This window comes from Leptopilina boulardi, unplaced genomic scaffold (genome assembly GCF_019393585.1).
Source record: "Leptopilina boulardi isolate dan_hultmark-lab unplaced genomic scaffold, ZJU_Lbou_2.1 LbouV2_165, whole genome shotgun sequence".
Lineage (NCBI taxonomy): Eukaryota > Metazoa > Arthropoda > Insecta > Hymenoptera > Figitidae > Leptopilina > Leptopilina boulardi.
The window spans coordinates 1011793-1027805 of record NW_026137713.1 but is presented as its reverse complement, the minus strand read 5'-3'; the positions used below and the strand labels follow the sequence as shown (position 1 = coordinate 1027805).

General features: G+C 29.6%; 1 protein-coding gene across 1 annotated transcript; it reads left to right on the top strand.

The window, feature by feature from the left end:
- The first annotated feature begins 13311 nt into the window (after window positions 1–13311).
- Window positions 13312–14355, top strand: LOC127277176 (uncharacterized). Its single transcript, XM_051298054.1, has 3 exons — window positions 13312–13443; window positions 13731–13951; window positions 14186–14355. Exons 2-3 carry the CDS (start codon window positions 13739–13741, stop codon window positions 14300–14302), a joined length of 330 nt encoding a protein of 109 aa, XP_051154011.1. The 5' UTR covers window positions 13312–13443; window positions 13731–13738; the 3' UTR covers window positions 14303–14355.
- The last annotated feature ends 1658 nt before the right edge of the window (window positions 14356–16013 follow it).

Genomic DNA, 16013 nt, shown 5'->3' with positions numbered 1-16013 from the left:
AGAAAAACAAAAATGGAAAACTAAACTTTGACTTGTTTTCCAGTATAACTATCAAAGAGGGTCTTTGACAAGATATATATTTAATTATATATATATATAAAAAAGAAAGTTATAAAATCTAGAGAACAGAGAAAGAGAGTCGAGACGCTTAACTTTAAGCCGTTGCTAATGAGAGCGAAAAACTAGAAGAGAAATCGTGTAATGAATGAGCTTTTGGACTTTGTCTCAAAAGACTTTGCGCTTTTTTTTTTTGTCCACAAGACTTCTAATGATCTCTAATCATTTTACCGTCCACTTGGAGAAATAAAAAGTCATAAGAATTATTGAAAAACGAAAGAAAAGGAATAAAAAAAAGAGAAAAAGAAGAAAATTAATTATTATTTTAAAAATTGTTTTTCTAAAAGTTCAATTGCGAATTATTAGTTTTATTTATCTTAAAAGCAAACCGATCATATTAGGAGAAAAAAAGTTTAATTTTCGGTGTACAAAACACGACATATGGTATATATATATAAAGTTTAAGCGTGTTTATTGATAGATAAGTGAACGCAATTTAAACCACTCACACACCTGTTATGTTTATATATATATATATATATATATATATATATATATATATATATATATATATATATATATATATATATATATGCATCTTGTATATTTATATCTGAATCGTGCATCGCGCGACGAACCTCGCGGGATTGGCTCTTTTAGTCCACGAGCATGAAATCTTGTTATCGATCGGCTCGCCTTTTAACTAGTTCATGATAACGCCGGACACACGATAACTCTTGCGTTTATTTTCCGATCAAATATATATATATATACATACTAATATCGACCAATTCTAATCCTACTGGAGTGAATTGACAATTAAGAAATCGTTCTTTGAGCAATTTTTTATTACGCGGCATTTATATTATTTATTATTATTATTATTTTATTGAGGTAATATTGTCAACGAAGTTGAAATCGAACTTCAAACTAAACGCACAACAAAATGGTTGCTATGGTAACAATTCCTATGGTAAAGGGTTGCTATGCGAGTGGTTGCTATCGTAACAGTTACTATAGTAATGGTTGCTATGGAAACGGTTGCTATGGAAATGGTTGCTGTGGAAATGGTTGCTATGTTAACGGTTGTCATGGTTCCTGTTACTATATGGTTTCGGTAACTGTAGTACCGGTTACTATATGGTTCCGGTTACTATGGTACCGGTTACTATATGGTTCCGGTTACTATGGTACGGGTTACTATATGGTTACGGTTACTATGGTACCGGTTACAATATGGTTCCGGTAACTGTAGTACCGGTTACTATACTGCCGTCCCAACAAGAGTAGCAGTAACTACATTTTGGTTAAGTCACTTATTGGTGGCAGTGGCAGTGGTAAGTAGGTGACTCATCCTAAATGCAGATACGGTTATTCTTGTTGGGGCGGCAGTATATGTTTCCGGTAACTGTGGTACCTGTTACTATATGGTCCTGGTTACTATGGTTTCGGTTACTATGGTACAGGTTACTATATGGTTCCGGTTACTATGGTACCGGTTACTATATCGTTCCGGTTACTATGGTAATGGTTACTCTATGGTACCAGTAACTGTAGTACCAACAACTGTAGTACCGATTACTATATGGTTCCGGTTACTATATGGTTTCGGTTACTATGGTACCGGTTACTATATGGTTACTGTATTACCGGTTACTATATGTTTCCAGTAACTATAGTAATGGTTGCTATGGAAGCAGTTGCCATGGAAATGGTTGCCATGGAAATAGTTGCTATGCTAACGCGGTTGTCATGGAAACGGTTGCCATGGAAATAGTTGCTATGCTAACGCGGTTGTCATGGAAACGGTTGCTATGGAAACAGTTGCTATGATAATGGTTGTCATGGAAACGGTTGCCACGAAACCCAAAAAAGTATCTCAGTGCAGTATGTAATATTACCTGAATATTACAGTGTAATATTTCCTCAATGTTACGATAGTATGTTACCTCAATATTAAAATGTAACATTACGTCAAGTTTACGTGCTCCTCTCGCAGATTTATCCTAATTTAAATAAAAAAAAAAAATTAACAATAATAATTAACAGTAGTAATTGAAAGGATATTTTCGAATTTTGAAACAATCAACGCGAGAGATTATAAAGATGCACTCGAGTTGGATGCTGTAGAGAGATGTAGTGTTGGAGACAAGCGGTAAGCCGAGGAAAGCTCTTGTTGTATAGTGAAGTATCTCTTTTTCGCCAAGTTCCTTTCAAGTTCTCAGGGCACGGGCGTGCCTCAGGGTTCTTCAGAGCTTTTAAGCTCGTTCAATACATATATATATATATATATATAGAAAGAGAGTGTGGCAGCGCGAAAGAGTGTGTCTCCTGGCAATGGGATGTGAAGGTAAAGATGTGGGAGGTTGGAGACGCGCGCGCGACAAAGGAGCAATATATGGTGCCCAAAGAGATCGTAAACAGTCGGCACAAAATGAAAATATTATCGGTGAAAAGCTTCAGGGCAAACAGCAAATGTGCTGAGCTTTGCGACACGGAGCAGTCAAACTCCGTGTAGTGCCACGTCAGGATGCCAGGATATCTGCTTGAAAAAAAAAAAAAAAAAAAAAAAAAATTGTTGACTAGTTCACTTCTCTTGGGGAAAAACAAGAGGGATACAAGGCAAAACAAGAATCTCGAGTGACGAGCACGATAGACACAGCATTACTCTGAAAAGCTTCACTTTATGAGGTCATTTTTTTTTTTTTGGCTGTCGATGTCGAAAAAAAAAAATTCCTTTCTCTTATATTGTTGTTGTTGTTGTTGATATTTTTTGGTATTTAAAAATATGTAAATAATTCTTTTTATGATTATTATTGACAACATTTTTTGAATTCAAATGAATTTTGAAAAGTAAATTCCATTGGTCAAGAAAGTTGTCTGAACGCTTCTATATAACTTTAGGCCCGAAGACCTCTAAGCCACAAACTATGAATTTATGCAAATCGAGATAAGACAGGACTACGGGGATATATATATATATATATAGTTAGACGACCTCGTTCCCACTTGAACAAGGGTGGCTTACAGTATCAGTCTCTATATGCTTCTGACTGCAATTTGGGAGACCAAAACCTCTCTCTCTCTGTGTATTGCTCATCCACCCCACTGTTGAACTTAACCGACTGTTAAGTTTAACGCGTGTTGCCCCTAAGATTTACTCCAAGCTTTGAGTAATAGGGTACTTCTGAAGATCAACTTTGATGAAAATAATATAAAATTCTTTCATTGGAAACTGTTAAAATAAAATTTCCCTTTTCACTGTCTATTTTACTATTAATGCATACAATTAAAATCAATTATGTTATATAATCTTCTTGACAATAATTAATATTTAAGATAATGCATTTCTTTTGTTTTCTTCTTGAAACACGTTTTTAATAATGATTAAATAGTTTCGCTTTGGCGTCCGTCCGTCCGTCCGTCCGTCCATCGTACACTCGTACGGTTATCATGGTAACAGTTACCATATAGCAACCGTTTCCATGACAACAGTTACTATAGCAACCGTTTCCATAGCAACCATTTCCATGACAACCATTTCCATAGCAACCGTTTCCATGACAACAGTTACTATAGCAACCGTTTCCATAGCAACCATTACTATAGCAACCGTTTCCATGACAACCGTTTCCTTGACAACCACTTCCATAGCAACCGTTTCTATGACAACAGTTACTATAGCAACCATTTTTATAGCAACCATTTTCATAGCAACCGTTTCCATGACAACAGTTACTATAGCAACCGTTTCCATGACAACCATTACCATAGCAACTGTTACTATAGCAACAATTTTCCTTAGCAACCGTTTCCATAACAACTGTTACCATGGCAACCCTTTACCATTAGCTCATATTTAACTGCAAAAAAATGTGTCAAGTGGCGCCACCTTCCATGTCATTTTCAACTGCAAAATAAAATGAATCCAAATTTTTGTTTAGGATAATAATTATATAATTAAAATAAAACGAAAAATAAATAAAAAAAATTAATTTATAAAGGAAAATTGAGAAAAATAAATAAAATAATGTTTGAAATCTAGAATTATTGTTTTGCTTAAAGATGCGCAGTATTCTTTTTTTTTGTATGGTATTGATAAGTGTAAAAGATAAAGAGAGTCGAAAAAAAAATGTGTCCACCTTCGTAAACAAAATGTGTGGCTTTACGTTTTATGAGTTTAATAAAATATTCACTCGACAGACAGTCGACAAAGTAAGGTGTATTATAATTTTCAAGCACGCTAGCACGTCTACGTTTATAATGTTGGAAGCGCCTATACGTGACTATAATCTCAGAAGCAGATCAGAAAATTGATGAATCGATGAATAAGTAAAATAACACAATATTCGTTGTTGTATATAGAAAAGAATTCTAATATATAAAATTGTCGTTATCGTATATTGTAATAAACAACAATATAATAAAAAAAATTTATTAATTGAAATCAAAATATCGAGTCTTAAAAAATTTTTTGTTATTAATAAAGCATTCTTTCTGTTTTTAAATAATTATTTTTCTCTTTTTGATTATAAAATATCTATTTATTTTTTTCCCCTATCTAATGGATGAAGAAAATAAATTTTTTTCACACGAAAGAAAAAAAAAAGTCACGTGACAGATGATTATCAATGGAACTAAATGAATTTTAAGCTTAGGAAAGAAAATCGTGACTATTTTTGCTGATTTTATCGGTGACGCTTTTTCTACTGCGATGCCCCCATTTGGTGCCCCTTCTACTATGCGATCATTAAACGGTCAGACACGCCGTAAAGAGATCTGTCAGGCGTTTCATTTTTTCCACTAATTCTACTATTTTTTTTTACTAATTTCTTTTTTTTTACTATGAATTAGTTAAATTTTACTAATTCAGAAGCAAAAAAAAAAAAAAAAAAAAAAATCGAATCACTAATTCAAATTAGTAAATACCAATTCAGAATTAGAATAATTTTTAACTGATTTGTGAAAAAAAAGTGTATATTGGAGAAATTAATTATTTTCTCTTTATAAGTATAATATTAATGACAAACAATATATATTATCAATGAATCTAATTAGGAAAACCGACAATTGAACAAACTCTCATAATAATTTGTATATATTTTGATTTTGAGGGTAAATATACATATTTTGTATAAGCGTGAATGTGCAATTAAATTTTGTTTAATTCTCGACAAAATCATGATTTTAATAGTTTACTCCTTAATCATCAATCGATGTAATGTATTCCGAGATACGTGTTAAAGGGCTATTACAGATTGTAATACTGATAATAATGCGCGTTAAACCATTGTGTGTTTCAGTTTCCTATATATATATATATATATGTATTACACCAATTTATTATTTTCGTATATATATATATATATATATATATATATATATATATATATATATATATTATAAAATAAAATTCATCATTCGTAAATACAATAATTTAAAGCCATATCCAATTAAATATAATTGTTAGTTAATTTTGTGATATTAAAGAAAGATTTAAAAAGAAAAGTGTAATATTTCCGATTTTGCGACCAAGTGAAATGTGATCATTATATATATATATATATGACTATATGGATTCGAAAGGGGTGACTTTCTGGTTTCTCCCCTCTTAAGGGTGAAAGGGGGGTTTTTGCCCTGCAAGGATGCAGCTTCGTTCGCAAACTCAAACTGCAACCATGGGGATGCACAGGGTGGCGAGGTGGTTGCAGTCGGTTACCATGACGACCCACCGTCACTGGACACCCACTCCCCATTTTATCCTCATTCCATCCCATACCGGTGATCCGGCGGCCGGACAACACCGTCCCATGCCAAGCTGAGCCAAAAACACTGGTCTCTTATTACGGGGCTAATCCCGTAAATTGTCTTCCATGACCACCCACCTCTCTCCCTCTTCAATCCACTAACTCCCTTCACTCCCCCTTCCTCCTTGCCACCACATCGAATATAACCCCTTTGAACACCCCCTTCCATTTTTTGAAGACATTTTCATAATCAGGGTTCATTAGTTGAATGATTTTTTCACGAAAATATGTTTTTTTTTGCAAATTCTTGTTTATTCAAATTTTCATTAATTACCACGCCCAGGGGGAATTTGAAAGTAATCGGTTTGATTACAACGACCTTACTTAGCAAAATGAAGCAGTTACCCTTGCGTCACGGCTTGATGACCTCGTCTTAACGCACGCTAAGGACGATTTTCGGAGCATTCAAGCCGCACCCTTTTGGTCACGCACAAAATGATTCTTGATAAGAGAGAGAAAAAAAAAAAAAAACAAGCTCCTATGACAAAATATGACAAATTTTTTAATTGTTCCAAGAAACAAGTGCATAGAGTAAAAGTGAAAAAAGAAATTTATTTTATTCAAATAATAATCGATTACTTATCAAATAAATATTTTTAATTGTATATCAAATCCCTAACGGCATTTGGATATTCAGAATGTCCTAATACTGACGTTCTACACTTAGAAAAAAAGATATGTTTGAACCAAATGTACCATTTTTTTTATATTTAACCAATTTTTTGATTAGTTCAAACAAAATTTATTTAATTCAAATAAATATTTATTTAATCTAAATAACTGATGTTTGATTTATTTTAATAAATTTTTGGAACAAAGAAAAAATTTGATTAAGCTATAAATAAACGTTTGATTTATGCAACAAAATGTTTTGTTAACTGTATATATAAATGCATTTATTTTGTTGATTTAACCGCAAAATTTGATTGCTTCAAACGAATTTTTTTCTGAGTATAGGAATATCATTTTGTCCGCAAAAATTAGGATTTCCATCATCTTAGGAATATCTTAATTTCCTCTGACAAAATAATATCACCGTAGAACGTCCATAGAATATCGGTTATGTTCTCTTCTTTAGTTATATATGATTTTGTTTATTTAAATATTGTGACGCACTCTAAAAAAAGGGATCTTAAAAGCAAACGAATTATATAGGTTATGTTTACGATATAGTTTTACCTTTAAAAGTTTCTTTTTATTTATGTAAAATTAAAATCAATTTTTATTAAATATTTTAAAAGTATATAATAAAGACATAAATATCAATAATAATTTCTATTAAGAGTTTGTGTATTTTCATTTTAAAATTTTAAAACTTAAAATTTTTGCTTCTAAGGTCCCTTTCTTCAATGCGCATCACATATACTAATATCAAGCACTGTGTTTCAGTAATACCCTGGTGAAGAAAATTTGCCAGGGACCAGATCAGGCTGACCTATTAGGAAATGAAACGCCGCGCCTGATTGGGAAATCCACATTTTCTACTCGCCCTGTTTTGATCCTGATCAGATGTGGCGTTTCATTTCTCACTAGGGCCCTAGTAGGGAAATTTCTACACGGAACTGAGTAGTATTTGTGTAATTATGCGTAATACCTTGTAATATCACTGTAATAAACGGTAATCCGTGTAGAAATTGCCCTATCAGGGCCCTAGTAGGGAATGAAACGCCACACCTAATCAGGACCAAATCAGGGCGAGCAGAAAATGTGGATTTCCTAATCAGGGCCACATCAGGCGCGATGTTTCATTCCCTAGTAGGGCAGCATGATTCGGCACCAATCTGGGCCCTGATAAATTTTCTACACGGGAATACTTGTAAGGGACCGTAATTAAATTACGTAACGCTTCATTGGGGGGTGGGGGGTGTCAAGCTATTTGTTACACACAGCAAAAAAAAATATGTTACATGGAAAGGAGGGGATTCATATTTCCCCAAAAAAAAGCGTTACGTAATTTAAATATGGCTCCTAATAAGTATTTATTTATTTTTTTTTTTAAATTTCATCCGGCAATATTCAAACGTGTTCGAATGACTTTCTTTGATGAGACAATTGACACGATATAGAGAAGTGACGTATATGTAATAGTATTATCAGAGCGATATCGAGAGAAAGGGTGGACACCCCCTTTAGCGTGTTTGGCACACTGACCCTGTTACTCTATATATATATATCGTCATATAAACACACATTCGATACCCCTTCCCCTTCTCTATACTGGTTTGTATTACGCACGTATTGGTAACTATCGAAACCGATCAAATAGCGAAGATTCTGAGGTGGACCAACTGGACGCATTCCAGCCTGTTGCTCTTGAATAGTTCCCATCTTCGAATAACTAAATTAAAAGAACATAAGGTTGATTTTTTTTTTTTTTTTTTTGTCAAAAAGCTTAATATTGAAGCTGAATTAAAATTTGGAAAAAAATTTTATTCATGATTTTCCTCTGAGGAAAGGTGTAAAAGTTAACCTTATTTGAGGTTATGGTACTGGCGGATTGTGAAAACCGAGATCAACTTTGTCAAGATTCGATTTGAGGAATTAGGAAAAATTAATTATAAGTTATAGTAAAAATTTTCTTTAGAGAAATAATTTTTTTTTTTCAAACAATATAAAACGGTAATTAATCTCTTATTAATAAATTATATAATAATAAGAAAAATATCAATCTAGAAAAGAATAAAATTGAGGTTATGTCTTCGGCTAAATGTGAAATCTACATTACCGACAATAATGAAACAAATTTTTAAGGGAATAATTAAAAAAAAAAGTAATATTTATTTTGACACCTATTTATTAATAAACCGCTCATTAATATAAAGAGTAATAAAACTTTATTTAAATATTAATAAAAATAATTTCATAATAATGAATATTGTTCGTTTATTTATTAATGTTATCAAAAAATATTATTTAATTATTGGCATTTATCAAAATATTGTGTTGTTAATTTATATATTAATATATATATATATATAAAATTTGAGAGATTCGCATAAAATTATGATCGCGAATTGAAAAGAAATGATCAATTGACTAGTCATTAATTATTGCCGGGATGCGTTTAACCGGCTTAATGAACCGCGAGGCAGTTCACGCCACATGCGAACGCGTAGTCCGTTTATGCGTATGTCGTTCCATACGATCGTGTGTTTATTTCCACAATCAGGCGTCATAATGCTATTATCAGAGGGTGGAATACACGAGAGGGGGGAAAAAGGGGGGTGGGGGTTCACCCCATTGGTAACTCTCCCACATGACCTACTGGTATACCGACCCCATTAACTCTTCACACCATCAAAAATTATCATATATATATATACTTTTTTTTAAATTTTGTAAGTTATTAGGCCAAATATTTCCTTTTAATATGATTTATTTTACGTTTTTTTTTTTTTTATAACGACGTTTCGGCAACTACCGCTACCCTTATCAAGTTATATAATTTGTCAATAATTATTTTCTAACATCAAAATGAAGCAATTAAATATTGTATTTACATTTCAGTCATTTTATTTTGTAAATTTAAAAATATTTTTGAGGTTATCTCATTTTGAGGTTAACCATTCGTTTTAATTTAAATGAAACTAATGAGGTTCAGGTAGTGTTGATACTTCAGATTACGATATTATCATATTAATTTATATTTATATTTTATATTAATGAACGAATTATATTATAAGTGAGAACACGAGGTGCCGATTTAGTGACTTGGAGAAGATCACAGAAGTAGTAAAAGTAAGATCACAGCGTCGCATGTGTATAATCAAAATAGTGCCGCCTACTGGCGCTCTAATAGAACTACAAATAAAGGCGGCGCTTATATCTAATTTCTAACATTATGATTTATTCAAAAATAATTAAAATTTTAATTAAGGACAACAGAAAATTGTGGCTTTGATATTATTAATACATAATTTTTTTTTTATAAGGATAAAACAAAATTTAATTCTTAAATTTTTTTCTTAAAAAATATTTAAGAATATTTCCCGTTCATTTTATGAAATTAATTTATTAATTAACTAAATATTATTAAATTTGATTAAAATTTAATTTGACAAAATTTTATTTTAAATATAAATTTTTATAATTTTAATTTAATAAAATTTTAATTCTATTAATAAAGGAAAAATTTATTTAAAAAAAAAAAAGGATGAAATGTTTCAAATTTCATGAAAAAAAAAAATTAGCCAATTCTTATATATATATATCGTAATTAAATACTCTATTAATAATTTAATTAACAAAAGTGACACCTTGAAAGAAAACGTCATTCTTGATATATATCTTGAAGTAAAAATAATATCCTCTCGATTTTAATTGAAGAATAAAATAATTTAATTAAGAATTCAAAAAAAATTCAATATAAGAGTCCCATTGAATAAAATAGAAATGATCTTCCTTTGTTTTTTTTTAAATATCAAAAATATTTTTTAGTGTCAACACTAAAAATAAAATTAATTATTATTTAAACATAAATTAAGTGTGGGTTATTAAAATATATAATTTTTTCTCATATACATATATATAAACGTTGGGTAAAAATCTAAAAATATATTGTGTTTGTTCGATAGCTGCGAATTTGTTAGCGTATTATATTGGATCAATTAAAACTAAATTCAGTCAACAGGATGTTATTCAAGGGGAATCGAAAAAAAAATATCGAAAAATTTTCATTTTAATTTGTGTGTTATATGAATAACCTGCAATATTTCGGGGCATATAGTTTTTTTTTTTTTCATTTTTTTTTTTTTTTTCTAAGTGGTAGAAGCGCAATACCGCATTTGGTACGTGGAGTATGTTTAAGCGCGATGTGGTCACTGTGGGTACTCACTTTAATCCGTGGGCAAAAAAAAAAAAGGAGGAGAAAAAAAAATGAAAAAAAAAAGAAGAGGGATATAAATCGATGAAAAGTCCCGACGCAAGCGGGAAAAGTGTCGGCGACACGCGAGCAGACAATGAGATATTAATACCTCCCATTTGGTTTCGATTTCCTGGAAAAACGGTTGATGGAGATAAAATTACCACCGACAACAGGAACACCGTCACAATAAATCAGGCGCTCTTTTTTTTTTTATTATATTTTATTTATTAACTTAATTCATCTTAGTAAGTTACAATTAATTAAATTTTTTTTTAAACTGATTTTAACTTCTGTTTTTTTTGGGGGGGGGGGATTTATTTTTGTCGTTATCAATGTATATTTATCAAAATCTTCACGATTGTAAGAAATTTTAATGATAATTTGAAATGAAGAAACGTGATGATTGTTGTGAAATTTAATTGAAGTTCTGAGGGTGTAATAAAGTTTCCATGTGAGTTGTCTAGATAGGAGAAATTCGTTAAACCAGGAATGTCCGAGAATCAAAAGGTTATTGAGGATGAAGATTGCCCCCTTTCGATAACATGGTACTAAGATACTGCTATTTCGTGGCTAGTCGAGTATCTTGATTGAGATCTTGTTCTCCTACCATTCTCACAAGAATTTCATTCCTCTCAAGTTTAACCTAAGACTCAATTGATGATCCAAATCAGTCAATCAGTTTGTTAATTACTTTGTTATTTAGCTAATCAGTTAATTTAATTATTAGTCAACTAATAACAATAACAATAATAATAAAAATAATAATCATAATAATAGTTATGATCAGTTAGTTTCTTTTAGCTATAGTAGCGGATTTTTAGTCTCTCCCACTAAGAAAAATAAAATAAAACAACCACTTGAAAAAATAACAGTAAAAACTTGTTGAAAATTTCCGTTACTATTGGGGAAAAAAAAAACCTTACGAGAAGAATAGATTTTCCAAGAGGAAAGTATTGTACCTTCGCCAGATGGTTTGTGGGTGTTTTGGCACGTGGATCATACAATCCAATTTTCGAAGGATACAGGCCCTCGTTTTTTTTTCAGTTCGTTAATAGACTGCCGTTTATAAAATTCTACCATAGATAACCGTTAGTTCCGGATGATTCGTCATAAATGCTAGATATATACTCAAAGTCCAGTGGATCATCTTCAAAAATATGGCTCTAAATATTAACAAAATTTTGAACACATGTTACTGTTTTCAAATACGAATTTATATTATATTCTTTTTTTTTTAATTTCCAAGTGGAGAAAATTTTTTTTATCATTTAATTTTTAGAGAAACCCCCCCCCCCCAAATTGTTTAAAAAAAATTATAACAGAAATTAATTAACGAAGATTTAAAAAATTACAAAATAAATAATATAAATAGAGGGGAACATACTCAGGGGTTGGACACTTCGCTTTTCTTAAAATAAGAACTAGCGCCATCTATACACGAACGTGGCGAAGCTTCTCTTAGTGAAACCTAACTTTTTTGTTCCATTACATTTTTGGAGGATCAAAAGTAGCGTCTGCTATGACGTCGATGCATTTGTAGAAACGAAAAAAGTTTTGTGAGCGATGTGATTAAACATAAAAAATGAATAAAGAAAACAAGAAATCGGAAATGATAAGTTTATTGCACTCAATTGACTAAATTTATTTTTTAAAAAAAAGATTATAAACAAATTCCAAAACGGTGTCCAACTTTGAGTATATATAATCCCCTATAAAATATATACAATGATAAAAAAAAAAATTAAAACAAAAAAAAATGTTATAATTAAAAATTTATTTACGAAAAAAATGTAACGTATTTTCCTTGTAAAGGAAGTTAGACTATCTTTCTGAGATAAAGCAAAAAAAAAAGAAAGAAAGAAACGGTCAGTGCGTAAATTGTATACGTCGCATGTGCCTCTGATCGTTAAGAAAGTTCATAGAGCGTGAAAGACGCTCCGCACGGGGCATAGAATAACACCTGTAGGGGGTAATGATAAACCGTATTTTAAAGTACGTTAGCGTTAACACCGTAACGAAGACGTTGGCAGAGACTTTTTAAAGGGACACTTTAACGTAGGGACCTTTAAAAACACCATATAATTAATTTTCAAACAATTTTTTTTTTTTTTTACTAAATTTTCTAAAAAGAATCTTTTTTTTCTAATAATTTTTTTATAATTTTTCAAACGAGAAAATTAGTTAATTTTTTAATTTACAATTTAATTTAATTTATAATTAAAAAATAATGTCTTATTAATTAAAATAATTACAATAAATGTAAATATTGAATTAATTATGAAATTAATATTTAACTAATTGTAAAAATTATAATATATGAAACTAAAAACAAAAAAAAAAAAATATTAAAGTGTAACAAAGATCTATAAGATATATCGAAATAATAAAAAAAAAGTTCTTAACCTTTGCTCGTTGTGAAAGAATTATAAATATGTAATTTTTTTTTGATCAAAATCAATAGATAAGTTATTGGAAAGATTGAAATATAAGATTTAGCTGATCTCATAGTTCTTTGTAAATTTAATTAGATTCTTCAAATACTAAAGCTTGCTAACACCAAAGGGCAATTATATGAACACATACATATATATATATATATATAAGTATTTGTTTTAAAGCCCGCATATCATTTATCTTTTTATCTTTAAAAATCAGTATAAATACCTTATCTTTTCGAAATAGAGTTCAGTTTATCGAATCTATTGATTCATAAAGGTAAACGAATAATTTTCTATTATCTCTTCTTTTGTTTAAATTATTTAATATTACCTTCTACTTTTTTTTAAATGTATTTCTTTAATTTAAAAATTTATTAACTATTTATAATAATAATAATAATAATAATTATTATTATTATTATTACTACTACTACTGTTATTATTATTCTTATTATTATTACTACTACTATTATTATTATTATTGTTCTTATTATTTTTATATTAATTTTCTTTTTGTAATTAAAAAAATTTTTTTTTCAATTATACAATTTTTTTTTTGATTAGGTAAAAAAATGGCTAAATATTTATTTGCACTTTGCTTGACAATTTTGATCGCCAATGTTGTCGTGGCAGAATCAAATGATGTGGAGGAAATTTTAAATCAAGAAGTTAATGCATTTCTTAGTTATCCAAAATCATTAATATCAAAAGATATTCTATTTGATGTTTATTCTGATATTGAATTAGATGAGGAATCCGGAAAATGTATTCGTCCTTTGAGAAGAGTAAGTACCCTATTTTAATTAATAAACATTTAATTTTATTTTAAAGATAAGATATAAAAAATTAATATCTTTAATTAAAAACTTTCATTTAGTATAAAATATAAAAATTAATGAAAAGTATATGTTAAAATTATAAAAGCCATTAAAAAAAAAAAAAAAAAAAAAAAATTGAAGAATTTCTTTTTGGGATTAAAAAATGAATAAACAAAATTTATGATTTTTTTTTTTTTTTAGTGCGATAAAGGTGGTGATCTCAGATGCTGCCGGCATCTTAGATGCGGAAGGATTATAAAACGTTGTCTTCCTGCTTGGTTAGTTCCCAAACCACCGGAGACAACAACTGAATCATAATTGTATGAAAATTATAGTTTTAAACATCTAATAAAATTCTAATGTGAAACTAATTTTGATTTTTATTTATGTTAATTGATACAATAATTATCAAGTTAATATTGCAGTAATGTAACTATCAGTTTGGGAATATTAATTCTAACTAGTATTAGTAGTATTTTTATTAGTATAAGTACTAATACTAATACTATTGTTAATACAAATACTACTAATACTAATAGTGATATTAATACAAATACTAGTACTGATACTACTAACACTAATAGTTGTACTAATAATACTAATACTAATAGTGCTACTAATACTAATACTACTAATAGTGGTACTAATACTGATACCAATACTGATACTAATACTAATACTACTAATAGTGATACTAATACTATCAATACTGATATTAATACTAATAGTGGTACTAATAACTGATACTACTAGTACTGATACTGATACTAATACTAATACTACTAATAGTGATACTAATACTATCAATACGGACATTAATACTAGTAGTAGTACTAATATTGACACTACTAATACTGATACTAATACTAATACTACTAATAGTGATACTAATACTATCAATACTGATATTAATACTAATAGTGGTACTAATAACTGATACTACTAGTACTGATACTGATACTAATACTAATACTACTAATAGTGATACTAATACTATCAATACGGACATTAATACTAGTAGTAGTACTAATATTGACACTACTAATACTGATACTAATACTGATACTAATACTAATACTAATACTAATACTGATACTAATACTAATACTGATACTAATACTACTAATAGTGATACTAATACTATCAATACTGATATTAATACTAATAGTGGTACTAATACTGATACTACTAATACTGATACTGATACTAATACTGATACCACTAATACTGATACTGATACTTATACTAATAATACTAATAATACTAATAATACTAATAGAAATACTAATGCTAATACTATTAATACAGATATCAATTCTGATACTAATAAAGATGCTGATACTGATACTAACACTACTAATACTAATAGTGATACTAATACTGATACAAATACTAATACAGATACAAATATTAATACTAATAATACTAATACCTAATATACTGTATAAATACTAGTATTTCTGCAAATAAAAACAGTAAATATTTTGAAGAAAATGTGAAAAAAAAAATTCTTCTCTAAAGTTCATGTTAGACAATTGTCCTTTTACGGCTGTGTTCACAATCGTGGAATCATAAATCGAAGCAATTGCGGTTGGCATGAAAGCTTTCCGAATACAGGCAGCAGGCTTGCTATATTAGCTCTCGTAGTTAGATTTTAGTTTAATGATTTCCGCTGGACAATGACTGCGGTAATAGCGTCCGAATCCTGTCCGCCTCGTTCCGACCGAGCACATTCTCCGAATGGTTCCGTGGCATGGACCCCGCGCGTATACTTGACTATTCATATATATATATATACAACACACATTTCTCTCTGTGAACGCGTCCATGAAGTAAAGAGCTTTATGTTAAGTTTGCACATACAATCGATTTTCATGTGTATTTTCAATTAATTACTTTAAATAATTTATATCTCCTAAAGCAATATACACGGAAAAAAAAGAACTCAATTTTTATTTTTAGATTATTTATATTGTGTATTATATATATATTATATATTACATATTGTTATAATATTACTTTTTTTTTG